Source organism: Vanacampus margaritifer, chromosome 2, assembly GCF_051991255.1.
Source record: "Vanacampus margaritifer isolate UIUO_Vmar chromosome 2, RoL_Vmar_1.0, whole genome shotgun sequence".
Classification (NCBI taxonomy): domain Eukaryota; kingdom Metazoa; phylum Chordata; class Actinopteri; order Syngnathiformes; family Syngnathidae; genus Vanacampus; species Vanacampus margaritifer.
In genome coordinates, this window is record NC_135433.1 from 1,432,796 (window position 1) to 1,459,923 (window position 27,128).

At 42.2% G+C, this 27,128-nt stretch overlaps 1 protein-coding gene across 3 annotated transcripts in view; it reads left to right on the forward strand.

Annotated features, from left to right (window-relative positions):
- LOC144043446 (nuclear receptor coactivator 2-like) overlaps positions 1-27,128 on the forward strand; it is a 53,833-nt gene that overhangs the window by 13,064 nt on the left and 13,641 nt on the right. For 2 of the 3 annotated variants that reach the window (XM_077557092.1, XM_077557091.1), the window contains exons 2-10: positions 6,763-6,876; positions 10,444-10,616; positions 14,997-15,100; positions 16,125-16,302; positions 17,274-17,489; positions 20,602-20,703; positions 22,965-23,105; positions 23,184-23,331; positions 23,964-25,029. In XM_077557092.1, coding sequence (XP_077413218.1) covers positions 6,782-6,876; positions 10,444-10,616; positions 14,997-15,100; positions 16,125-16,302; positions 17,274-17,489; positions 20,602-20,703; positions 22,965-23,105; positions 23,184-23,331; positions 23,964-25,029 — 2,223 coding nt within the window. In that variant the 5' untranslated portion in view covers positions 6,763-6,781. The remainder of the gene's footprint in view (positions 1-6,762; positions 6,877-10,443; positions 10,617-14,996; positions 15,101-16,124; positions 16,303-17,273; positions 17,490-20,601; positions 20,704-22,964; positions 23,106-23,183; positions 23,332-23,963; positions 25,030-27,128) is intronic. The other variant, XM_077557093.1, reaches the window with a different exon arrangement.

The window sequence follows — 27,128 nt, forward strand, 5'->3', positions numbered from 1 at the left end:
TGGCTTTTTTTTGGAGTCTACACATAACGGTCATGCTTACCAAATTTCAAGTTGTTAAGGGAAACTGGCTTCGGGGGTGCTGAATTCTAAAAAAAACAAAACAAAAAAAACGGTGGCGGGTCATCAAAATTCACCACCATGTTCCGCTTATGCAATGCCAAAATTCATTTTTTTTTAAAATTTAGTGTCACCCAGCTGTTAAGCAGACATTGTTCAAATTTGGTTGCAATTATAAACAAAATGAGGTGAATCTTTGAAGGACACCTGGAAAATGTAAATGACTCTTAAAACCCTCATAAGGAAAATATTAATTTTTTTGCTTTTCATAAATATTAATATCAAATATAAAGCATATGAAAAAATCACTGAGTGAAATGAAATTGCACCCTATTGTCCACAACATGTTGAAGTTCAAAATGGCACTGTCCAAAATATCCAAATTATTATTGTCATTATTATATGTGGGAAACAAATTTTTATAGTACACATAATTAAAAATGTCCACATTTTGGCCCGTTGACTCCCATTATAAAATTTTTCATGTTTTTTGATGCACTGTACACCTGATGTTATAATACATTTCCCGCGATTACCCAATTTTTCCCTTCACTGGGGCACAAATTAAACTTGGAATTTTTATTTTATTTTTTTATTTTGTGGGCCTTGCAAAATCAGTCCAAATCCAGTAAAACAGCCGGGAGTGAAGGGGATTGTTTCAGTGAAAATGGCCGCCAGTGAATGAGTTAAACTGCGGTTTGACAAAACGCGATTGCGTAATCGTGAAAGGCCGCGATTTAAATGCCCATCGAAACGTAGCGGAAGGAAAGAAAGAGGGACTTTTTTGTGGGTCTACTTAAGATAAATGGGCGTACCAAATTTCATGTTGCTAAAGGAAACTGGCTTCGGGGGATGAATTTTCTAAAAACACAGTTGCAGTTGAATTATTCAAGTTTCATGTTCGGTGGGCTCGCCACCATGTTCTGCTCACGCAATGCTGAAAATGTTTTTTTTTTTGTGTCAATTTAGTGTCACCGGCAGCTGTCTTAGCAGAAATTATTCCAATTTGGCTGCAATCAGCTAAAATGAAGTGAATCTTTGAAGAACACTTGGACATTGTTCTAAAGGACATTTACCCGGTAACTGTCCACTTCGAAGCAAAATGGCCAACTTCCTGTCTCTTTTGGGGAATATCTTTTCAGACTTTTTTTGGGGTCTACACTTGATAGATATGCCGACCAAATCTCATGTTGCTGAATGAAACTGTCTCGAGGGGCTGAATTGAGCAAAGACGGGTGTCTTTACTTGTCTTTCAGTTACTTGGCAAGCTCATCCATCGCCACCTAAAGTACCAGAGTCAAATTTACTGATTGCCAGACCAGCTTTTTGTGTACTCCTAAACTTCCTAAATGAAATCCTTAATTGTCTTTCAAAAGAGCACAAGTTGTGTCTTACAATGGCCGCTTAAAAGCATGATGGTGGACCTCCAGTGTGTTTTTGGACATGACTACTTGAGACATTTTTGTGGGTCTGCTTAAGATAAATGGACGTACCAAATTTCATATTGCCAAGTAAAACAGGCTTTGGGTTTTGACTTCTGGAAAAAAACACAGTTCTTGTTTAAGTATCGGAGTTTCCTGCTAAATACTTATTTTCTGCAATTTCACAACATCTTAAGGACAACTTTGTCTTTGAGAAGAAAATGGACTTCCTGTCTCTTTTGGGCTGTAGCTTAGTGAGACTTTTTGGTGGGTCTACTGATTGACGTGTTAAAAAAAAAAAAATCATGTTGCCAAGTGAAATTGGCTTCAGAAAGAACTGTTGAAGTGTTGACTTGCTTCAATGGTCACTTCAACTCAAAATGGCAGACGTCTTTTTTTTTTACATGGTTTCTTGAGATTTTTTCCTGGGTCTAATCATGATAGATAAGCCTACAAAGTAAAAAAAAATACAACTGGTATTTGGGGGGCTAACTTAACTTAAGTTAGTAACTTAAGTTGGAACAATTTTGCACAAAATATTTAGTTAAATTACCCAACTTTTGATTTGATTGAAGTTTGTTGCCTTGAAATTTCTGATTTAATGCTGTCACTATCGAATATTTTTAGAATCGATTATTCAGTCGATTAACAGACTAATCGGATTCATTTTAATTTTGCAGTGAAGTGTATTTTTGAGAATAAAATTTTCCCTAATTACTGTTTATTAACTAGTGATTGGTGTTTATTTTGTACCTCCTATTTGTAAAGTGTTTTAAAAACAGGGGGGTTGATGTTGTACTCTGTTACCGATTCGGTCATTGTTTTCCAAAGTAAAAACAAAAGTTTGCAAATCGAATAAGCAATATTGAATCGGTTTTTGAGCCTGCTATCCTTTATAAAACCATGAATCGATTATTTTAATGTCTCTTTCAAAATAGAATTTTAAAAGCTGATTTTTTTTCTCTTATGGTTTCTTGAAAGTTACTGTTCACATGAATTTAAATATGTTTTCTTACATTTATGAAAGACCTGACTTATTGCACTTTAAGACAATTCCGAATCTTTTTATATTTACAATTATTGAATTATAATCATGAAAATATTTTCATCTCCTCATCCTTGTTGATGTCATTGTTTGTGTAACACTTAAGTGATTATAACATGTTACTTTCATTAATAAACTAAATAATGTAACCAACTAAATTAAATTTGGAATTTAATGTTTGTGGAGTTTTTATCATGTCCTTAAGATTGAAGAAGAATTGACGTTCCAGAAGTAATCAATATCGGATTGAATTCAAGTGAATCGCATCGAATTGGAAAAAAATCGGAACGGAATAGAACTGAACTCTAGTGAATCGAAATCGAATCAACTGAGGAAATAAGGATCGATACCCAGCCCTATTTCGTGAAGGACTACAGATATCAGTGAACAATTACAGTTGATATGCTGAAATCACAAGATTTGGACAACTTTAAATGAAAAAAATGGCTCCAAATGATTAATCGATCACTTGTCGATTAATCGATGAATTTTGACAGCTCTATTCCAACGTCACATTTAATTCCTAAAGAGTTCAATTAGACTTCCTAATGATGGCAGATGAACCTCCGTCTCGATGCCTCGCACCTTAACTGTGGTCCGAAGGGACGTCTCCATAGCAACCGGTCCCGTGTCCACAATGAATATCTGACCGTCTGCTCCCCAAGCCAAGTGTTTACTGGCCCTCCAAATGATTCACTCCCTCATCTGAGAATTGAACACCGGCCGGGACCCGGGAGGGGGGTGTGTGCGGAGTGTCCCGCTCACCACGACCCGTCGCACGCAAACGTCAACAGCTGCAATCATGCGCGTCGTCCACGGCAACAGTCACTGACCATAAAGCCAGTGGCTGAGTGCAGTCGTGACGTATGGTTATTACTCGACGTACACACACACACACACACACACGGCTCGTGTACGTTGCCGGTCCCGGTCCTGTTGCTAATCCCGGGTATTAAATCTTCTTTATGTTGGCGGCATACGAGCGCGTGCGGCCTTGACAGACGCTTAGACGCCAACGCCAGGAAGGTCTGACTGACGTTTTCACAAAATCAGACTCACGTTGGTGTCCTCTTTTTTTTTTTTTTTTTTTTACAAGATGGCTTCCTGCATACAGCAGTTTTTGCTGGAACAACATAAACTCAACCAAAATGGCCGACTGCCGGTTTAGTTTTCTTGAGACCTTTTCCATCTTCGACACGTGAACCCAATCTTGTGTCATGAAGGGAAATTGTTGATATATTTTTATCTTGCGTTATTCTCACAAGGCTTTGGACTTACTGGGCTCAGCTGGGACCTCGCGATTGTATTTCGTGCCATGTCATGTGGAAATGTGTGTTAAGACAAAAAAATAATTCTTGCATGTTTGCATCTTTGAATTTTGAGAAAAGAATTCTTTGAAACATCAACTTCAAATATAACTTGAAAGGACAATGACGAAATAAAAATAAGAACGTGAAATAAGAATAGAATATATTCAAATGATAGCATCTGAAAAAGTAATCAAAACAAATACTGGCTGTGCGTTTTGGCCTCTTGGGGGCAGTGTGGTGCACTTGACACATTGGGAAGAATTTGTGCCTTTTCTTACTCGTGGGTTTGCGTTCCCACGCCATTTGTGTGTGAAAATTTGTTATTTGAAGGAAAAACACTTCCAAAGTCGATGCTAACTTACCATTAGCATTTGAATGGGATCCTCCTTTCGCTTTTAGCATTAGCGCTAGGCTAGCCATGTTTGAAAAAAAAAACATGTTTTCTATTTAAATATACAGTGGATGCAATTCTTCTTGTCATATGTTACGTTCTCCAGCGAACTCCAACTGTGATGTCATTAAACAGCTTAAAGGACGCTTTGAGACAACAGAATAACAAGAATGACACACGCTACACATTTGATGGTTGCTAATGCTACGCAAGCAAAATGGCGCATTCAGGGTACTTTCACAGCGTCGGAAACTTTGTTTTTCTTTGATTCTAACATTTTAAGGGGAAAATAAAATTGCCGATTGTTTTGGCAGATGTCTGACGGGTAATAATCGGCCGATTATAATTGGCGGCCAATAAACTCATTTCTGCCCAACCTTTTTGACTGATGCAACCCCCTTCGCTCCCAGCTGGTTTACTGGATTTTGACTGATTTTGCAAGGCCAATACAATATTGTGTTCTATTGCTATAAAAACATGGAACCTACCAAAAGAAAGATTAAAGTCTCTTCTTTCATCAGGAAAAAAGTTTCATCATAATTCACAAATCTGTATAGTAAATGAGCTTTTCTCAACATGGCCCTGGTTGATCTCTTATACTCTGCTGCCACCTGCTGGCCATTTTTGTAATAGCTACAATTTCCTTAGCCATTCTCTGCAGTTGTGAGGCTGCATCAAAGCACTAGCCTTAAAAAAACGTATAAACACGTCTTTGGGACACTAGGGTTAATCGGTTGGGCCCTACAGATTAATAGTGAAATTGTCTCAAAATCTTGGTCTGACCATCAAAAAAATAAAATTGTGATTTGAACAGGGGTGTGTAGACTTTTAATACCCATTGTGTGTCAATATTCTCCTCTTTACATTTGTCGTGTGTGCGTGTTGCTGACGTAGCATTTTTAGATCCTAATCGTTCCTGGGAACCAACCTGAGACCACCTGTTGTTATTTTTCTGAGCTCTTCATCCCTCCATCTTTTCCTCCTCCTGTAATGAGGCCGCATTTGTCGTCCTCCTCCTCCTCCTCCTCCTCCTCTTCCTCCTCCTCTTCCTCCTCCTCTTCCTCCTCCTCCTCGTCCTCCTCGGGGCCTAATTATTCATTTAGAGCGACAGATGACCCTCCTGCTGTTTGTTGCTTTTCCCGCTGGCCGCCCATGTGACGTCTGACATGTTTGTGCCATGTTTTTCGACTCCATCTTCTCGCATGTTTTCTTTCCTCGCTCGCTCGCTCGCTCGCTCGCTCGCCCGCTCGCCCGCTCGCCTGCTCGCTGGCTCTTGTTTTCTCTCTCTCCTTGGTTCTGATTCCTCCTTTTCCGCCTTCATCTGCTCGGCGTTAACCCCGCTGGGCCGGCGCTTATGTAACAGTCAGGTGACGCTCGGGACGGGTTCTTCTCCAGTGGGGGGGAATATTTGGACCCCCGGGACACGTCCGGACCGTTTACATGAGCAACAGGCCCACCTTAGTTTCTTCATTTGGTTCGTTCAAATGCATGGAATCATTTACCTCATTATTAATAATAATAATAATTCATTACATTTGCATAGCTCTTATTTGGACACTCTAAGGTGCTATAAAATGACAACAAAAACAATAGTTTAATTTAATTTATTTTATTTTATTTTACGTTTTAAATAAGTCATACATGTAAAGAAAAAAGAAGAAATATTAATTTTCCAAAATAATTGGTTGATTAATTCAAACTCAATTCATTATTAGTCCAATTTTGAGAATGTATTATTACAAATAATTATGCACATTTGAAATACAAATGTAATCTTTTGTGACACATTTTTATTGTGTTTGTTAAATAATTGGTTGATGAATTATAATGAAATGAATGAATTACGACTGGATGTTGATTGTATTAAAAGGAATCATTTATACAATGCACAAATCTAATCATTATCAAATTTTCATCTGTTTGTTGGTTGATTTATTTGAATTAAATACAATTTAAATAAAACATCCCAAAAATAAATAAAATAAAATAAAAAATATTATTAATATTATTAAACAATAATTTGACATATTTTACAAACAAATCTAATCTATAATATTATTAAATATTGGTTAATTAATTCAAACTAAATTAATTATAAATGAGAAAATAAAAATTGAATTTTCTTATTCCAAAATAACTATCGTACATATTTTACAGTTTCCAAATATCCTCAAATTAATTTAATCTAATGGTTGGTTAATTATTTATCTGAATGATTTTATTAATGAATCATTAAACGTTCATTTGGAAAAAAGTAGAAAGAAAAGTAATTTCAGTGCTAAAATAATTTAAAAGCAATTTTTCCACATTTTTACTCTTAATCCCTGGGCGTTATTTGACCATTTTTGGGCTTTTTGTTGGTTCTGACCAAGCCATTTCAAAATAAAATAACGCCCAGGGGTTAAGCTAACTCTCAGCTGAGCGTTAGCTGACTCTAAGCAGCACTAACATTGCAGCTCTGCTTACTTATTCTTTTGGCATGATAGTGTTGGGTGACGAGTAGGAATGACTTTTTCCTTCCTTCTCTGCCCCCTGCAGGCGCTGACATCTGCTGAAGATGAGTAGCGGCGGGGGGCACGCCACCCCCGAGCCCACAAGCGGGCCCGAGTCCCTCAAGAGGAAGGACTGCCCCTCAGACGTGCTGGGGCCAAGGTCAGCAATTTTTGCCCCGCCGCGAGAAAATCGCTTCCGATCATCACAATCGGCGGAATCGTGTTAAAATTCGGCTACGTCATGTCTTTTGGAATTTAAGCTAATAACGAATCAAATGAAATCCATCAAACAATATCAAATACAGAATTTTCCATGATGTTGCTCAAGGTCATCTTTAGAAACATAGGATATAATATGTTTGATGATATGATTTGCTGATTATTAGTTTTTTCTAATCAAACAGAATATTTTGAAATAAGGGCAGATTGTTGGTATGTGTGTACCCTACTTGACATTTTTAGAGGATCTTTTTTGGGGGATTTATTGATTGATTGATTGATTGATTGATTGATTGATTGAAGTGGTAAAATCGAGTTTTCCTCCCTGTATTGACGGGTGCCAGATCATCAGCGATCGCTCTTATTGTGCCCCTTTCTTGTCATTCGTGCTTCCTTGTGTTGATGACTCCTCCACGGTAACATCGTCAATCGTTTTTTTAGCGTTTGGAGTTTGTTTACTGTTGTTGAGTTGCTCCCGTATGGAGTGAGTGAGGACACGACTGGCAGAGATAAAGCTACGGAAGCCCATGGGGGCAAAAGGCGCGGGTCCATGGGGGGGGGGGAAACAACGATTTTATAATTTTTTTTAATCGTCCACAATAAAACACTCAAATTAATTCAAAAGAGCGATTTATTGCCCAGCCATAAATCTACCGATTATTCAATCGATTAATCAACTAATCGGATTGATTTTAATTTTTCATTTAAGTATATTACAAAGCATTTTCCCCCTGATTACTGTTCAATAACTAGTGATTGGTGTTTATTTCGTATAGTCGGGTGGGGGGTGATGTTGTACTATGTTACCGATTTGGTCATTGTTTTTCCAAAGTAAAAACTGATTGCAAATGTCTTATTTTGATTAAACTCAGAAGATAATCAATCTTCTTTCATGAAGGACGACACAAATCAGTCAACGATTACTGTTGATATGCTGAAACAGACAATTTTGAATTAAAAAATGACTCCAAATGATGACTCGATTATAAAAATAGTTGAGTAGGACCCGTTTACTTGTCGATTAATCGATTCATTTTGGCAGCCCTATGAGTTATACAACACTTCTCAAACGGTACAAGAAAGTTAATAGCTTTTCTTTCCGGCTACGTTTTCTACTTGTAAAAACGAGAGACTACTAAATATATTAAATTGACCATATTTGGACATACAAGGTTTTCGCCCTGCAGAGTCATTATGTTAATATGACGCATGTCAAAATATCAGTCAAGCGGCCAGTGTGGATTTTCACATGTTCCACTTAGGATGCGGCTCAGGCTCGGTCAGAAGCAGCATGCATGCGCGTTATCAATGTCAACAAGTGTGCAGGAATCCTCCCCGATCACGATTGCGCCCTTCAGCCATTTAATCCCTCCTTGCATGCTCAAGACAATGAAAGGTCTGTTGTACAGAATGCATGCAGCATAAGAACCTCTCAGAAATCCACGTATGCATTTGCTAAGTTTGACATTGTTGCGCAAGACTTGTTTTTTTATCAACACATCTGCTCCCCGAAACGTATAAATACGTTCTATTTTAAATATGGCCACGCTCCCAAAAACATATTGTTACTTTTGTTTGTTTTTTTATGCAGAAGGATTTTATTTTTTTTTTTACGGGAGAGCTCAGTATTGTTCATTCGATTTGACATCATCATTGCTCTCCTTTTTTTTTTTTTTTTTTTTAAAAATCCAACAAATCAATTTAAAAAAAATTAATAAATGTTTTTTTTTTTTTTTTGTGCGTGTGTGTGTGTGTGTGCGTGCGTGCGTGCGAGCGTGTGTGTATTCATCAGTTCACCTAAAGCCCATTAAAAAAAAATCCCATACTAATAATATAATATAATAATAAATTGCCAGATGCAGAAACATCAATGTAAGTTATCACGATGTAGTGACTCTCGCTAACAGACAGAATTAAGTAACCAGAATTAGGTTAAAAAATTCTATATACGTAGACCATGTTTCTATAAATTTTGATATTTGGTTTTTATTTGAGGCAGATATTTTTTCCATTAAAATGTGATTTATGAGGAGGTTAGACCATTGGTCGATATTCAGAGTTTGTTTATTTTTCCAGTTAACAAGAATTGTTTTTTTAGCGATAGTAAGGGCTACAAGTGTAGATTGAAATTGTTTATGTGGTAAGTCAGTTGTTGTTAGGTCACCTAGCAAACACAAGTTTGGAGATAAAGGTATCCTACAGTCCAAAATAGCGGAAAGTTTTTCTAAGACTTTAGTCCAGAAATACATAACCGGAGTACATAACCATAAAGCATGAACATAAGTGTATGCAGAAGGATTTGATGCAGCCTCCGAACTGAAAAGAACGTTTGAAGCAATGGTAGTTATTACAAAAAATGGCCAGCAGGTGGCAGCAGAGTATAAGAGATCAACCAGGGCCATGTTGAAAAAAAAACTCATTTACCCACAGTTCTATACAGATTTGCGAATAAGGATGAAACTTAGCTATATTCTAATGCTAATTGCTGCAAAACGGAAACAGATACAAATGTACTTTTTGTCCTGATGAAAGACGACACTCTAATCTTTCGTTTGGTAGCTTCCATGTTTTTATAGCAATAGATCACAATATTCTATATTATAGAATATATTCAATATTGATTTTGGCCTAGCAGGGTTGATTCAAAGGTCCAGGAAGGAACCGCAAGTCAAAATGTTGTGGGATATTTTGACCATGTGGAAGCAAGGACAGATGGGGATGTAACATGTGGATGATTTTTTTTCAAATTTTTTTTTCTAAAATCGACAATTTGGTCCATAACTAAAATAAAAATGACAACAGCACAGTGACGAAAATTCCCACAATCCAATCCCAAAGAATGAAACGCGGGTGGGAGAAAAGTAGCACTTATTCATTGTGCTGCTGTCAAATTCATCTCAATCAAATATGCGCTTTTTTTCATTCAGGTGAAAACTAAGTTATATTATTTATTGTCAGTTCAACATGTTTCATTCAAACAATGAATAAAGTTGTATTAAATGTGTCTTGCGCGTTAAACAGTTACAAATAGGTGTGTTATAATTTTCGGGATAAAAGTTGAAATGTATGCTAAAGGAAAATATTGACTAAACTGTCAAATTAGTCGACTAAAATTGGATTCAAACTAAAATACAATCAGATGACTAAATGATGGCTAAAACTTGAATTGCTGGAATGCTGAAGGATTTGGGTTCGGGTTAGGGTATGTTATTGTGATTTTTATTCTGCACACTTTTTTGCCGTGTAACAGCTCCCACATAATACTTCAAAGCTTCTAGAGGTATTTATCGTCCGATTCCACATGACTTACAGTATTGGCACATTTTTAAATATCAACTTTTCCCCATTGATTTTTCATTCATTGAACTGTCTCACTTTCCACGCCCACTTTTTGACACCCGGCTGATACTTCAATATGAATTCCATGACAATTTGTGGTCCAAATGAACACTGGTGACGTAGCCCCCCCTCCCCCCCCCCCCCCCCCCCCACTGTGTGTGTCCGGCAGCCCCAAGAGGAGCACGGAGCGGCCCAAGCGCGAACAGGAGAACAAGTACATCGAGGAGCTGGCCGAGCTGATCTTCGCCAACATCAACGACATGGACGACCTCAACGTCAAGCCCGACAAGTGCGCCATCCTCAAGGAGACGGTCAGGCAGATACGACACATCAAAGAGCACGGTGCGGATGGCATGTCGTACCCTTGTCACTTTTCAGAAGGGAGTTGGCATTAGGCGAGCGGCTACTAATTGTCCCGAGTGTAAAAGTGCGGACTGAGCTTTCGATGATGGAGGCAGCACTTCGTGTCCAAACTGCCAAATGACACTCGTTTATTCAGCAGAACTGAACATTTGAGTTTGTTGTCAGTGGCTAATGTTGCTAATGCTAATTTGTACAAACACAGCCGCTTTGCTTACTGTTAAGCTTCACTCTGAAAACAGTTGGGTTAAAAAGAACACAAATTGGGTGGAAAAGGAAGCGACCCAACTTTTGGGTCAATTGAATAACCCACAAAACAAGGTTTCGTTTGTTCATTTCTTTTCTTTTCTGTTATGATCCAGTCACCAACTCTTCACTCTGCAAGTCTGCATAACATTGCATCCTTATTAAGATCAAAGAAAACAAAAACTAATAGAGAGTTTTTCAGGGCCGATACCGATGCCGATTATTAGTTGATATGTGCCAATATTTGAAGCCGATATTCATTTTCAGTAAAGAGGGGGGGGGGGAATATTGGTCTCAGAATTTTCTTTAAAATACAAATGCCAATCTTGATTTTGTTGCAATGTCTTAAAGCATGAATGCTTATTGAACAATTATTGTATTTGTATTCTTAGACAATATACTTCATTTTAAATTCCTAAAAAAATGTTCAGGGAGATCCCAAGGTTATCAGTATGTCTTAAAAAGTGAAATGGAAACTTAAAGAAGTAAATACCAGATCTCTGTTTTTTCCAAATTTGGGAGAAAAAAAATCCTGAAATCTTAAACTTTCACATTTCTTTGTTTTAATGTTGAACAAATACAAAAGGTTCAAAAGGGGTCCCAGGGTCAGCGTTTATAAAGTTGAAATAAAAACAATGAATAAATAGTTCCCTGAGATAAAAATGGTTTTAGCTTGACCTTTTATCGACCATCAGATTTTTACCGATATTCATCAAAATGCCCAATACGTCTCCCTAATACGTACATTTACATACACACATAGACATAAAAAAAATATATATATATATATATATATATATATATATATATATATATATTTATGTGTGTGTGTACTGAGACATTGTTTTTTAGTCTGTAACAGAAGCAATTTGTGCATCAATTTGTCTAAACCATTTTTTTTAAATAATTGACAGAGCGCTACTGCCACCTACTGTCATGGATGTGCAATTACATTAAAAAAAAAATCATGTTCCCCTTTTATAAGGACTGTCTTTTTGACCGGCCCGTTTTGTGTTCTTTTCGACCCCGCTGTTTTTCCGAATGTTTGACGTGATGGTTCCTTCTCTGTAGTCAATGTCCTGAAAATGGCAACGCTTCACCCAGCCCGGCGGCTGAGTCGTGCGCCGGCCGCACCGTGCCATCACAATTCAGCAAAAGCCGGCAAGAATTTGCAAACGCTAACAAACAAAAGCTTAACCGGCTTTCATTTTACACGTGGCCCTTCAGACGCGCAACAATTTGGATGCAAGCGGTGCCTTGGCGCTTGACTTGGCGTGGGGGGGGGGGCCCGTCGGCAGCATCCTCAAGTCCTCAAGTCAGCAGCATCCTCAAGACCTTTTTCAAGCACGACAAACCACAACGGCGCTCAGGCCGCTCGGGTCCCACACCACCAGGAATGCCAAATATGCGGCCTCGTGGGGCCGTGCCGGTCGGGCTTATCGTCACGGCGGCACGGACGGACGCGTGCATTCATTTTTCTTTTTCTTTCTGGCAATAACAGAGCACACAGTCAGCGTCAAGTTCCACAAGGAGAAAAAAACGGCAACAAAAAAAGAGACGGAGAAAGAAAAGAACAACAAAAGGATCCAAAGTCCAATTCTGCCTGAAAAGGAATGGGAAGAAGAAAACGTATTTAATCCCGCCCCCATCTCCCATTACAAATTCCAAGCTACTTCATCTTAAAACTCAATCATAAACAATAGGAACAAAATAATTGAGAATACAAATGATTTTTAGCATGTTGGCATTACCATAAGAAACAATAAGTGTTACGATTTCAACAACACGTGCAAAGTAAACAAAACTAGCACTGGTAGGACAGCATAGACCAGAAATGGTCATAAATGATAATAGTAATAATAAACAATATGTGGATAATGGTAAAGAAGTAGCAAGCAACATTCTGCATTTACACCGACAGAAAGCACTGACGTCGTTCGTGCTCGGCTTCTTCATCCTCAAGGAACGGTGCCGAAGGTCTTTCCCGCCCGCTGCCGTCAGAACTTGACAATCAGCCGTGCTCTCGGCAGACCGTTGATGTGTTGTGATGGGATGTTTTCATTTCACATGGAACAAATGTGATGCTGATGCCGTCTATTTGCAACATTGTCTTTCTCTGTTCTGATTTCATTGTCGGCTACTCGATTCATTTGAGTAGATGTGTCACGTTTCGGCTTTACGGCGCGGAATTTTTGCAACCGAGTTAGGGCCGACATTTAGGAAAAAAATATTCAAACTATTCACAATCTCATGCATGTTTGTTTTGCTTTTGCTTTTCCATGCATTCGTGTGTGTGTGTGTGTGTGTTTTAATGTGTGAAAGCGTGTGTGGCCGTAAAACGTTCGTAAGAGTGTGTTTGTAAATTGTACAAAAGTGGCTGCATGTGTATCAAAAGGTGCTTTTGCCTTTGCTACATTATGGGGTCCATACATGCGTGTTTTTCCTGAGTTAACTACCATTGTGGGGACCGACATGATCTTGTGGGGACATTTTGCTGGTCCCCACAAGTTTAGACCTCTTTTTGAGGATCAAGACTTGGTTTTAGAGTTTAGGTTTGAATTCGGTTTGGGTTGGAGTTAATTGGGGTTAGGGTTAGGCAATCAGTTGTGATGGTTAAGGTTAGGGTAAGGGGGTAGCAAATGCATTATGTCAATGAGATGTCCCCACTACGACGCAAAGACAAATGAGTGCGCGTGTGAGTGTGTGCGCGTGTGCCTTTGTCTTTGCTACATTGTGGGGCCCATACACGCGTGTTTTTCCAGGTGCTGATGGTCAAGGGTAAGGGGCGTGAGTGTGGGCGGGTTTATCACATCATGCAGACCATTTTCTGGGTTTTAACTATCATTGTGAGGACCATGGGACATTTTGGTGTTCCTCATTAGTCCAGGGCTATTTTGAGGGTAAAGACTTTAGTTGGGGTGAGGGTACGGGTTCGGTTTAATGTTAGGCGCAGTGTTGTGTAACACGCAACACTGGAGAGTGCACGGGCAACCAAATACACAAGATTTTTTAATTTTTATTTCATTCAAAAAGATTTGTATTTTTTACCATATAAAAGTACATTTTCATATCAAAAATTAGAGGGATACATTTTTGTTTATCACATTATTATAGGTATTTTTCGAGGGCACGTGTAATTGGATTTTTTAATGTTAGGCGCAAGCGCAAAATCTTAAGCACACAGTGTTACCGAGTTAAAGTTCCAAATTCAAAAAATCAAATCGGGACTTTATTCAGGGCACCTTGGCTTTGTCAGAAAGGTGGGGGCTTTGGGACCCAGATGCGGGAAGGCAGAGCAAGGAGGCAGGGGTGTAGTCCAAAAAAAGTTTTAATATCAAATCAAAAAAAGGCTAACTTCAAAGTACAAAACAAATGGAACTAACAAAACCTGAAGCAAAACATGAAAAAACAACTAAGGCGAGACTAACAACATGACATGGATCCGGATAAGGCAAAGAGGTCAGCGTGACGTGGCAAAAGACTTACGAACGTGGCAACAGCAAAAAATGAACCGACACAGACAGGGGGGAGACAACCGACTAAATACACCAACACTAATGACATGACAAGACACACCTGGCTGAGGGCACTGATTGGATGACACATGAGGGTAATGGGGAAAGGTGGACACAATCAAGGTTGACACAGACACCACACGAGGAAGGGCAAGTGACCAGAAACGAGAGGAGTCAGACTTTTCACAATAAAACAGGAAATGACAAGACAAGGGGAAAACATGACAGGGAGTAAACAAGACTGAAAGTAAACATGACAGGCTTCAATTTTTCAAAAATTCTCTGGCTTCCAAGAAAAAGAGGGGGAAAAACCTGGTAAAAAAAAACGTTTCAATGCTACCTGGGACGCATCACCAATCTTTACATCCTATATATTAATTATCATTTGTAAATCTCACAATGCTTTCATAATGCAGTTAGTATTCACGTGCGAGTTGGTGCGTGTGAGCGCGAGTGAGGGAGTTTGTGTGAGATATTGTGTGTGCATGCGTGCGTAAAGACGCCTCGTCCAGCGGCCGTGACGTCACAACAGCGTCTAATTATCTCAATACGTGAAACCCGCAACAGCTCATCGCTCTTTTATTTTTTCTTCCCCCCCTAGAGAAAGCTCCGGTGGCCGACGCGGACGAGGTGCAGAAGGCCGACATCTCGTCCAGCGGCCACGGCGTCATCGACAAGGACACGCTGGGGCCCATGATGCTGGAGGTGGGGCCGCCGGGAGGGGGGAGGGGACTGGGGGGGGGGGGCGGGGGAGAGTCGCGCTGGTGGAAGATAAAGTATCTGTTGCGTCACGGGTGTGTGCTGATGTACAACACGGCACCGAGGTATAAATAAATACCTCTCTGGAAAGCTGATTACAAGTGTGTGTGTGTGTGTGTGTGTGTGTGTGTGTGTGTGTGTGCGTGTGTGTGTGTGTGTGTGTGTGTGTGTTCCTCTCTGAAAATGAGATAGTGACGACAGGCCAGCAGTATTTGTAGTAGGTGGCAAGTCCAGGGGCCGCATTTATAAAGCTTGCGTAGGATCAAAATGAGGCCAAAACTCTCCGTACGAACATTTCGGCGCCAAAGGTGGTATTTATAGAACGCAAACTGAGCGTGAAACTTGACGTCAATCTGGACCGACCTAGCGTTCGCAATTGGCACATTCTGAAGACGTGAGAAAACGGAAAGAAAGGAAACGGCTCAAGCGGGAGCTGCTCCGAGCTGCTGATTGCTACGTAGCTTGAAAAATGTTTTAATGCAAGCGGATGGCATCGCTCTCCAAAAATACACACATGCAAAAACACACACTGTTTAGAAAGATGTTCTTTTTGCAGTCGTTTACCTTAACGGAAATTCTGCGTCAAATTGGAGACAAAAGTAGAATCCTGAATGTTTACTGTGCATCTTGCTGCTCTAAATAGTAAACAAGTCATACTAGCCTCTAACTTACACAAGACTACTTCTACTTCCATTTGATGGTCGCCAAATACTTTTGGTTCTTTAGCGCCCCCTTCTTTAGCATGGATACTTATGGGGATGAAAAAGGCCACTGGCGGTAATGCATGACTCCTTCTTTCTTATCGCTTTAATAATACCTTATCAAACGGAGTGCATGCACGTGGCGGTAATTAAACTGTACATTAAATGAAAGGAAAAAGCTGGCAGACGTCTGCCAGCTTGTCAAGCCTTGGCGGAGGTCTCGGCCTCTCAGCGTCGTCATCCGTCCCATGCGGTGTTTTTGTTTGCAGGCCCTGGACGGCTTCTTCTTCGTGGTGAACATGGAGGGCAACGTTGTGTTTGTGTCGGAGAACGTCAGCCAGTATTTGCTGTACCAGCAGGACGAGCTGATGAACACCAGCGTGTACAGCGTCCTGCACGTCGGCGACCACGCCGAGTTCGTCAAGAACCTGCTGCCCAAGAGCCTCGGTCGGTGCCCGCAAAACGCAAAGAGGCAAAGTTGCACTGCAAACATTTTCACATTTCGGATAAGAAATGGCGGAAACGTCTGAATATCGCATTTACATTTGCACTTACATAACGTAACATGATTCCTTTTCTCATCCAATTTGAAAACTTTATTCATGTAACATTAGGACTTTTTTTTTTAAAATACTAAAGTTAAGTACATTTTTTAGACAAAAAAAAAAGGGCATGTAACGCTTTAACAATTTACGAAAGCAAAGTCCAATTTCATAAAACATTTCATTGTCAGAATATTGCAACTTTATATTTTATGTTTCTTTTTCTTATGTGAATTTTTATTCGTATGACATTATAACTTTTTTTGCAATACAAGAGTAACATACAATTTTTTTAGAAAGCATTTTAAGAAAACAGTCAGAATATTGAATTGAATTTACTTGATTTCCATAACATTATTCCTTCACTTATGTAAAATGTGCAACTTTATTTGCATAACATTATGACTTTTTTTTGCAATACAACAGTAATGTTCAAATTTTTAAGAAAAAAAGGAAGTCTAATTTCAACCATTTTAAGAAAACAAAGTCGGAATATTACAATTTAATTATGGTTTTATTCTCCAAACATTTTTTACATTTCTCATGTAAGATTTACAACTCTATTTGCATAACATTACATTTTTTAAATACATGAGTTAAATGATCATTTTCAAGAAAAAAAAAGGGCATAAAAATGTCAACTTGTGTTTTGTTTTTTATTTCTCTTCGCTTTTATTTACATAAGATTAAAATAAAATAAAAAAAAATAAGGACAAGTAAAACAAACAAACAAAAAGCCGTTTTATGAACAAAGTCAAAACCTTTAAAGAAAAAAATATTTTAGGAGAATAAATTCACATCCTGAGTCGTTGATTTTTTTCTTTGTTTTCATGGCTCATCGGTATCTTTTTTTTTTTTGTGTCCCTTGACGTCCAGTAAATCACCGCGGTGGCGACTCTTCGGGCAGGAACAGTCACACGTTCACCTGCCGCATGCTGGTCAAGCCGACGGCGGCGGCGGCGGCGGCGTCGGCGGCGGACGGCGAGGACGACTGGCAGGCGGCCTCGCAGCAGGAAGCCTCGCAGCAGAAGTACGAAACCATGCAATGCTTCGCCGTCTCCGAGCCCAAATCCATGAGGGAGGAGGGAGAAGGTAACGCAACGCAACCTCATATTTCCCCTCACAGGCTTAGAATAGTTTGGGAATTTCAGAACAGGTTCGTTTGTAGCAGAGGCGGGAGTAAGTCACTGCTTTGTCTTTGTCTAAGTCTTTGGCCTCAAGTCCCGAGTCAAGACTGACACGTCTCAAGCGATTCACAAGTCCTACACTTTGAGTTTCAAGCCCTTTGGAGTCATTTTAACGACATTGCAGATGATATTATTTCAGCTGAGCATCAAAGTAGGAGTCGGGGGCTCGGGGAGCGAACCCAGAGTGACGCAACAGATTGCCGTGTTTGCAATGTGAGTCTGACAGTCTCATTAACTAAGCAGCTAGCAACAATAATTAGCCCATAAACAACTGACATGAGCTTACTTAGCGTTCTTTGAACGAAGTTGGAAGTTGTTGCCTCTCCGTCAGTGATGTCATCTTGGACATACTGCAATTCTTTTCTTTGTTGACCACCTCACAGTTTTTGTACCCAAACAACTGGTGCTACAACGGATCACAAAAGTCACAAATCAGATTGTTTAAAAAAAATCAAATGAAATCAGATAAATACAACTTTGGTCCCCAATTATTTTTTTTTTAAATGCTTTTAAATTTTAAAATATTTATATATAAATTTCAAAGTGTCTAATATGGCCGTTAGTATTTAGGAACACAACTTTCAAGTGGTCCATGTGTAAAATAACAAGGTATCCTCTAGTATATAAGTTGTGTTCCTAAAATCCAAATGGCCATATTGGATATTTTTTTAAAGCTAGTGTTTTATAAAATAATTATAAATGAAGGCAAAGTTCTATTTATTTATTTTCAATAATGAAAAATACATCTAAGTGCAATTTATACATAGTTTCTCCAGCGTGTCCTGGGTTGTCCCCGGAGCCGGTGGGACATGCCCGGTACACTTCTCCAGGGAGGTGTCCAGGAGGCTTCCGAACCAGATGCCCGAGCCACCTCAACTGGCTCCTCTCAACGCGGAGGAGTAGCGGCTCGACCCTGAGTCCCTCCCGGGTGACTGAGCTTCTCACCTCAAACTCATTTCGGCCGCTTGTATCCGGGATCTTGTTCTTTGGGTCACGACCCACAGCTCGTGACCATAGATGAGGGTACGAACGTAGATCGACCGGTAAATCGAGAGCTTTGCCTTTTGGCTCAGCTCCTTCTTCACATCAACAGCCCAATACAGAGTCGGCATCCCTGCAGACGCTGCAGCGATCCGCCTGCCCATCTTCCGCTCCATCCTGCCCTCACTCGTGAACAAGACCCCAAAATACTTCTCCACTCCTCCACTCGGGGCAGGATCTCCTCCCCGACCCGGAGAGGGCACGCCAGCCTTTTCCGACTGAGGACCATGGTTTCGGATTTGGAGGTACTGATCCTCATCCCAACCGCTTCACACTCGGCTGCAACCGCTCTAGTGAGACTTGAAGATCACGACTTGAAGAAGCCAACAGCACCTCATCATCTGCAAAAAGCAGAGATGCGATGTTGAGGCCACCAAACCGGTGTAGAGCTGGTCCACTGTTCCACGGCCGGGACGAAAACCACACTGCTCCTCCTGAATACGAGATTGGACTTCCCGACGGACCCTCCTCTCCAGCACCCCTGAACAGACCTTACCTGAGAGGCTGAGGAGTGCGATCCCTCTATAGTTGGAACGCACCCTTCTTAAAAAGGGGGACCACCACCCCGTCTGCCAATCCAGAGGCCCCCAATGTCCACGCGATGTTGTAGAGGCGTGTCAACCACGACAGCCCCACAACATCCAGAGCCTTTAGGAACTCATCCAACGGCCTTTGACCCCAGAGATAGGAGAGCCCACCTCAGAGTCCCCCAGACCCTGCTTCCTCAAAGGAAGACGTGTCGGTGGACTTGAGGAGGTCTTCAAAGTATTCTCCCCACCGATTCACGACGCCCCAAGTCGAGGTCAGCAGCACCTCATCTCCACTATACACAGTGTTGATGGTGCACTGCTTTCCTCTCGCCGGATGGTGGACCAGAATTTCCTTGAAGACGTCCGGAAGTCGTTTTCCATGGCCTCACCAAACTCCTCCCATATACGAGTTTTTGCCTCAGCGACCAACGAAGATTTGTTTTTATTTTATTCATTTATTTCATTTTATATACTTTTATTTTATTTTTTGTTTAAGATTTAAAAATATGTATACGATATTAGATTATGACGGAAAGAAAAGTTCTTCTTCTTCTGATTGTTATTAGCCATGTCCAATCACTGGTGAGTTATTTTTTGAACACACCCGTGAGCTACTTATGTTGTCCTTGGGGTTAAAACAGCCGTGCTGTAACACCGAGATAGATGCATTCAAAACGAACCCCGATAGCTCATGTATTCAATAATCCATTTTTTGCTATAATTATAGCTTGTTTTGTAGAATGTATTTTCAGTTAGTTTTTGTTTTTTAAAAGCACTTAGATTTTAGTTTTGTTTCAGAAAGGAAAATGTTTTTGTTTGTTATTGAGATTCTTTATTCGTAATCATTAGTGGGAATGCTCAATGTTGTTTCTAACCTTTATTACTTTTAACAACATTTATTATTTTGTAATTTTTTACATCATTTATCTTTCAATTGACTTCATAAGCATTCAATTTAGCATTCAGCTTTCTGCAGAAATTGCACTTCGTCTAGTTATTAGTTGTAGCTATTCCTGTCCTCCGACGTCCTGTCCTCGTTACCTCGCCGCTTGTCCTCTGGGAGGCGCTAATGACACTTTTGTCATCCTCGCGGGGAAAGCAAGCTTCTGACGCTCTAATTTCAGACATCCGACGGTCGTCCCGATGGATGGATGGCCTTAAAATAAAATGTACGTGCATAACAATTGAAATTTTTGAAAATGGAAACTGCTGCAGCTCTGCTTACCTTTTGGCTTTTACCTGATACTATTTATCACAATGTGGTCGAGCTGTGGCTTGAAAATGTCTAACCTTCTCCTAGCCTAACTGCCAAGTCACGCACCGTGAAAGCCGTAAATGAAGTCAATTCGCCTCCACTGCGATGTTACAAGCTAGCACAAACGCATATTATTCAGAAATAGGCAGCTTATTTGATCTTTTGAATATTTCCCCTTTGCACGCATTCAGATCTGCAATCGTGTTTGATCTGCGTGGCCCGAAGAGTTCCGGTGAAGGAGCAAACGGCCATGTCGTCGTACGAGAGCTTCACCACGCGCCAGGACCTCCAAGGTAAAGCGCTCGGCGAGGAGCTTGCGGCAAACGGTTACCACCTTGTGCCTTTCACACAGAAACACAGCGTATCACACACAAGTGCAGTGGATATCAAAAGTTTACACACCCCTGTTTAAATAAATGCCAGATTTATGTGGTTTCAACAAGTGAGACTGGAAATATTCATTCAAATCATTTTGCCATCGTTAACTCATTTTAAATTTAAAGTACCACTGATTGTCACACCCACCTAAGTGGGGTGAAATTTGTTTGCCACATTTGACCCATCCACTGAGGGAGCGGTGAGCAGCAGCAAGGAGCCGCGCTCGGGAATCATTTGGTGATCTAACCCCCCAATTTCAACCCTTAATGTTGAGTTTCAAGCAGAGCGGCAATGGGTCCCATTTTTATAGTCTTTGGTATGACCCGGCCGGTCATGTTTGGCTTCTGTAAGGGTTGGGTTTTTGTTCGTTATGGGTGTTCTTGTTTTGGTCTGTGGTTGGTGTTTATTGTCTGGTGTTCTTGGTTTCCTCCTTTGTCTCGTTATGTCTCATCATGTCCACATGTGTGTGTCTTCCCTTCCCCACGTGTGTCTCATTAGTGTTGCTGTATTTATTCTGTTGTGTTTGTCCAGTCGGTGTGGGCGCGTTGCCTATGCTATGTGTGGAAGTTCATGCGTCAAGTCTTTGTCACAGCCAAGTCGTCTTCGTCACAGCTAAACAAGTCGTCCTTGTCACAGCTAACTAAGTCATCCTCGTCACGGCTACCCATCGTCACAGCTAGCTTAGCCGTCCTCGTCAGGTCAGTGCGACCTGTCTTGTCCAGTCATGGTGACCAGTCTACTCACGCCCTGTCCAGTCATGGCGACCAGTCTACTCACATTCCATCCAGTAATGGCGACCAGTCTAGTCACGTTCTGTCCAGTCATGGCGACCAGTCCAGTCACGTCTCGTCAGTTCATTGCGACCGGTCCAGTCTACTCACATTCCATCTAGTCATGTTGACCAGTCTACTCACGTCCTGTTCAGTCATGTCCCATCCAGTCATAGTGACCAGTCTACTCGCATCCTGTCCAGTAATGGCGACCAGTCTAGTGCCGTGTTGTTCAGTCATGGCGACCAGTCTAGCCACGTTCCATCCAGTCATGGCGACCAGTCTAGTCACATTCCATCCAGTCATGGCGACCAGTCTACTCACGCCCTGTCCAGTCATGGTGACCAGTCTACTCACATTCCATCCAGCAATGGCGACCAGTCTAGTCACGTTCTGTCAAGTCATAGCGACCAGTCCAGTCACGTCTCATCAGGTCAGTACGACCTGTCTTGTCCAGTCACGGCGACCAGTCTACTCATGCCCTGTCCAGCCATGGCGACTAGTCTACTCACATTCCATCCAGTCATGGCGACCAGTCTAGTCACATTCCATCCAGTCATGGCGACCAGTCTACTCACGCCCTGTCCAGTCATGGTGACCAGTCTACTCACATTCCATCCAGCAATGGCGACCAGTCTAGTCACGTTCTGTCAAGTCATAGCGACCAGTCCAGTCACGTCTCATCAGGTCAGTGCGACCTGTCTTGTCCAGTCACGGCGACCAGTCTACTCATGCCCTGTCCAGCCATGGCGACTAGTCTACTCACATTCCATCCAGTCATGGCGACCAGTCTAGTCACATTCCATCCAGTCATGGCGACCAGTCTACTCACGCCCTGTCCAGTCATGGTGACCAGTCTACTCACATTCCATCCAGCAATGGCGACCAGTCTAGTCACGTTCTGTCAAGTCATAGCGACCAGTCCAGTCACGTCTCATCAGGTCAGTGCAACCTGTCTTGTCCAGTCATGGCGACCAGTCTACTCATGCCCTGTCCAGCCATGGCGACTAGTCTACTCACATTCCATCCAGTAATGGCGACCAGTCTAGTCACGTTCTGTCAAGTCATGGCGACCAGTCCAGTCACGTCTCGTCAGGTCAGTGCGACCTGTCTACTCACATTCCATCCAGTAATGGCGACCATTCTACTTACGCCCTCTCCAGTCATGGCGGCCAGTCTACTCGCGCCCTTCCAGTCATGGCGACCGGTCTCATCCAGTCATGATTGTCTGCCCACTTTTCTTCCTACGGTTAATAAAAGTATCAGGCATTGCACTCGATTCCCGTTCCCTTGCATTTGTGTCTCAGCCACTCACGTTCCCCCATGACAATCGGTTCCCAATATGATCCAAAAGGTTTTTATGAGCAGCGTCGCGTCCATCTGGATGACTGTCAACCTTCTGGCAGGTAAGATCACGTCGCTGGACACCAGCCTCCTGCGGGCGTCCATGAAGCCGGGCTGGGAGGACCTGGTCCGGCGCTGCATCCAGAGGTTCCACCTGCAGAACGACGGCGACGTCTCCTTCGCCAAGAGGCACCAGCAAGACGGTGAGGAGCGACTTCCGTGGCCGTGCCGTCGTCCTTTCTGGTCGGCTCACCTTTCGCCGTCGTGCTTCTCCCCGGCAGTGTTGCGGAACGGCCACGCGCTCAGCCCCCTCTACCGATTCTCGCTGTCCGACGGTACCGTGGTGTCGGCGCACACCAAAAGCAAACTGGTCCGCTCGCCCGCCACCAACGAGCCGCAACTCTACCTGTCGTTGCACATCCTGCAGAGGTAAAAAAATATGTAAAAAAATCTGTGAAATTGTATTAAGCTATTTCCACGATGTTATATTTTTCATCCAATCAGATTTCTGTCCAATCAGCAGTGCTGGAATGCAAACTTTTAGGGTTGGATTTTAAAAATCAATTAATCGATATTGAATCGATCGCGTGATATCGATTCATAAAACCATGAATGGATTATTTTAATATCTTTTTTTTTACAATATAAGAAAATACTTTTAAATTCACGTAAACAGTAAATTTCAAGAAAACAGTAAGATACAAAAAAATGTGGCCCTTAAAATTCTATTTTGTTGTTACTTTATGAGATATTAAAATAATTGATTGTTTGTCTCTCCTCCTGTATTTGGTTTGTTTTGCTCGGCCTGACGCTTTTGCGCTTCCTTAATAGTGCGCCCCCTTGTGATCTGACGGACAAGCCGCACCTTCGCACTGACCGCAGGGTCGAATGCAAATGAAAAAAGTAGCGTCGGAAATTACTGTACCAAGCGTGACTCAAATTGGACTCAAACTTTTTTAAACTGGCGGATAAAATGAACGCTACGGTAGACCAGCATGCTGTCAGGGCTGTTAGACAGGTCAAGTTCAGCTCTAACCAAAGCGCTGTGTTTCTTCTTCAAGGGAGAATATGGACGTGCCCACAAGCCTGGGCGTGTCCAAGCCCGGCAGCTGTCCCAGCGCCAACGTCACCGGCAACCACTTTGCTGCGTCCTCGTGCGGCATTGCGAGCCGAGCCGCCACGCCACAGGCCAACTGCCGCAAACCTGCCAGCCCCTCGGCCCAGGGGAGCCCCAGCGTCACCTCCGGGTGCCAGGGGGCCATCTTGTCTCCTCGCCATCACCACAGCCCGGGATTGGTGGAGAGCAGCAGCAACGGAAGCCCCCGCCACCAACACCAGCCTGGTTCTTTCTCACCGGGTGGCGGTCTCCATTCTCCGGTATCCATCTGTACGAGCTCCAACAACTGTGGCTTCAACCCACTAGGAGCACTTCAGGCCCTCAACCAGGGCCGCAGGACTCCTGAGTCCCCTGATGGGCAAGCTGCCCCCCGCAGCCCTCTTCCCAGCACCCAGGAAAACGACCACCCTGGCTTGGAAAAGGATTTACTGGCGACATTGGGAGAGCAGCAGGACCCGTCCCAAAAACAGGAGGGCGAGCCGGACCAGGCCAAAGACGAGGACGAGACGGATCACCTACTGAGCGCCAAAGGCCACACGCAGCTTCTGCAGCTTCTCACCACTAAGATGGAAACCCCGGACCTGTGCTCGCCTCTCGGGGCCCTGGCGGACGAGCAGTTGGCGGGCGTCGGCGCCTGTTTGGGGGCGGCGCACACCAACCACTCAGCCTCGTTGAAGGAGAAACACAAAATCCTGCACAGGCTACTTCAGAACAGCAGCTCGCCGGTGGACTTGGCCAAGCTGACCGCCGAGGCGACGGGGAAGGACCCGGCCGGGTCCGAGTCGGCGGGTGGCGACGGTGACGACAGCGCGGCCGCCTTGGCCGAGTTGGGCATCAAGCAGGAGCCGGAGAGCCCCAAGAAGAAGGACAACGTGCTGCTGCGCTACCTGCTGGACCGCGACGACAACGGCATCCTGGAAAAGGCCATGAAGATGGAGGCCGGCGACGGGGCCAACATGGCCGCCATCAAGACGGACAAACAGGACCCCGCTTTCAACATTGCCGACCAGGTCAGTTCTTGCAATTTACATCACCGGTGTCATTCCAGACCACGTGAAATTCTTGACATAAATACCGCAGGGCTATTTTTTATAACATTTAAGGTGCTTTTCTTTTTTTTTAGGTCTTTAAACATGAAGTGGAGACTTCAGGGCCAGAAAGTAAAAACCCTACCACAGATTGGCTTAAGCCAAAGGTGCTTCTACTTAACTGGCAAGTAACGAGGTCTGGTTTTTACTTTCTGGACCTGGAACACACTTTTAAAATCATACAAACACATTCAAAACATAATGCATCTTGATGTGAACAATCACATTTTTTTTCAAACTAACAAACTTATCTCAATCTTGCACACATCAAGAATCATATCCAAAGATGTAGATTGTAAAATGAACATGCAGCCGTTGCTTTCTGTGGGCATAAAAGCAGAATTGAAGATCATTTCACATTCATTCAACTCCAGCAAAAACGAGGCTGAGCTTCAAATATTTCCTGTTTTCACTCTTTCTTTTTTTTTTTTAAATATACAATGAAAAGCTAAATAGCCTGCCGCCATCTAGTGGCCGAATACGCTACACTTTTACTCTGGTGATGAAGCCCTGACACAAACTTAGTGGCTTGCATTCCAAGGGAGTTCTTGAGTAGACAGGAAAACATTTAGGATGGGTGAATGTTGATTGAGGATGTGCCCTTTTTTTAATTTTATTTTTATGGAGCTTAACTCATTTGCTCCCAAATATGTATAAATCCGTTCTATTATAAATGTATTAAGTGTCCCAAAGACATATATATATGTTTTTTTTTATGCTAGAGCATACAGAAGGCTTTTGTTCAGCCTGTGAACTGAAGAGAACGGTTGACGCAATGGTAGTTGTTACAAAAACGGCCAGCAGGTGGCAGCAGAGCAAACGAGATCAACCAGGGCCATGTTGGAAAAAAAAAAGTTAATTTACCCACAGTTCTAAACAGATTTGTGAATAATGATGAAACTTAGCTATATTCTAATGCTAATTGCTGCAAAATGGAAACAGAGGGTCCCGGGGGTTGTGCCTTGGCAAACGTTATTTTGCCGTGAATGTCTCCGATTTGGCCAGTTGCCAGTCACGGCAAATGAACCACCGCGGATTGTATCTTGACAAAAATACGCAAGCACTTCATATTATCCAACCACCGTCTGCTTTATCGTATCTGACCTCTCGTAACCAAACAACCCCCACACGACAAATGTAGCTCCTACTTTAAAAGAAGGTGCTCGTATTCACATCTTTCCCATTTGCAGTCGGCTTTCACTAACAAAACAGTCCTTTGAGTAATGACGTCGGTACACGTCCTTCAAAAATAAAAGTAATGCACTTTTGTCTTCTCAAAGACTTGGGATGAAGGAAGCAACCACTTTTTCCTGATCAGTGTTTCCCCTCTCCACGGAGCATTTGCAAGCAGGGTGAGAAAAAGAAAGGCGCAGCGAGCTTCTCCAATTTCAGTGGGCGTGACAAACCTTTACCAGAGGCCACTAACCCGAGGGGGCGGGGTCGAGTGCACTTCCGTGTCTTTTTGACGTCACGGAAGTTGAATCTGCCCGTTTGAAGCACACATTTTAGAAAGGAGGAGAAAGCTAAAGAAGTCGTGGACTGACTTTTTTCATACCTGCTTGGATTGTAGACAGGCCACGGATGCATATTATTGATAGAAAACCCCCCTCAACTGCATTTTCATATGATGGGACCTTTAACTCAAAATGAACGCACTCATTTTGACACCCCATTTATTTATTTTTTTTAAGGAATTGGTTGATTAATCGGTTATTGTATTCTGCCAAATATCAGAATAAGCATCAGCCTTAAATAGTCAATCTCGGACGGTCATGACTGTCAACAATGCCAATGTCGAAATGAACACATAGGACACGCGACTTCATGTTATTGCGTCGTTATTTCTTAAATAAGAGACATTGTTGTTTGATGTGCTCACAACTACCGTGATTATTTCATTTTATTTTTACGGGGTATGCTTTGGAAGTGCGTGCGTGCGTGTGTGCGCACGTCGTCCACAGTGGCCGTGACCGCATACGTGCGTCCCGCTGTACATCACATGTGACCTCATTTGAGGCCCC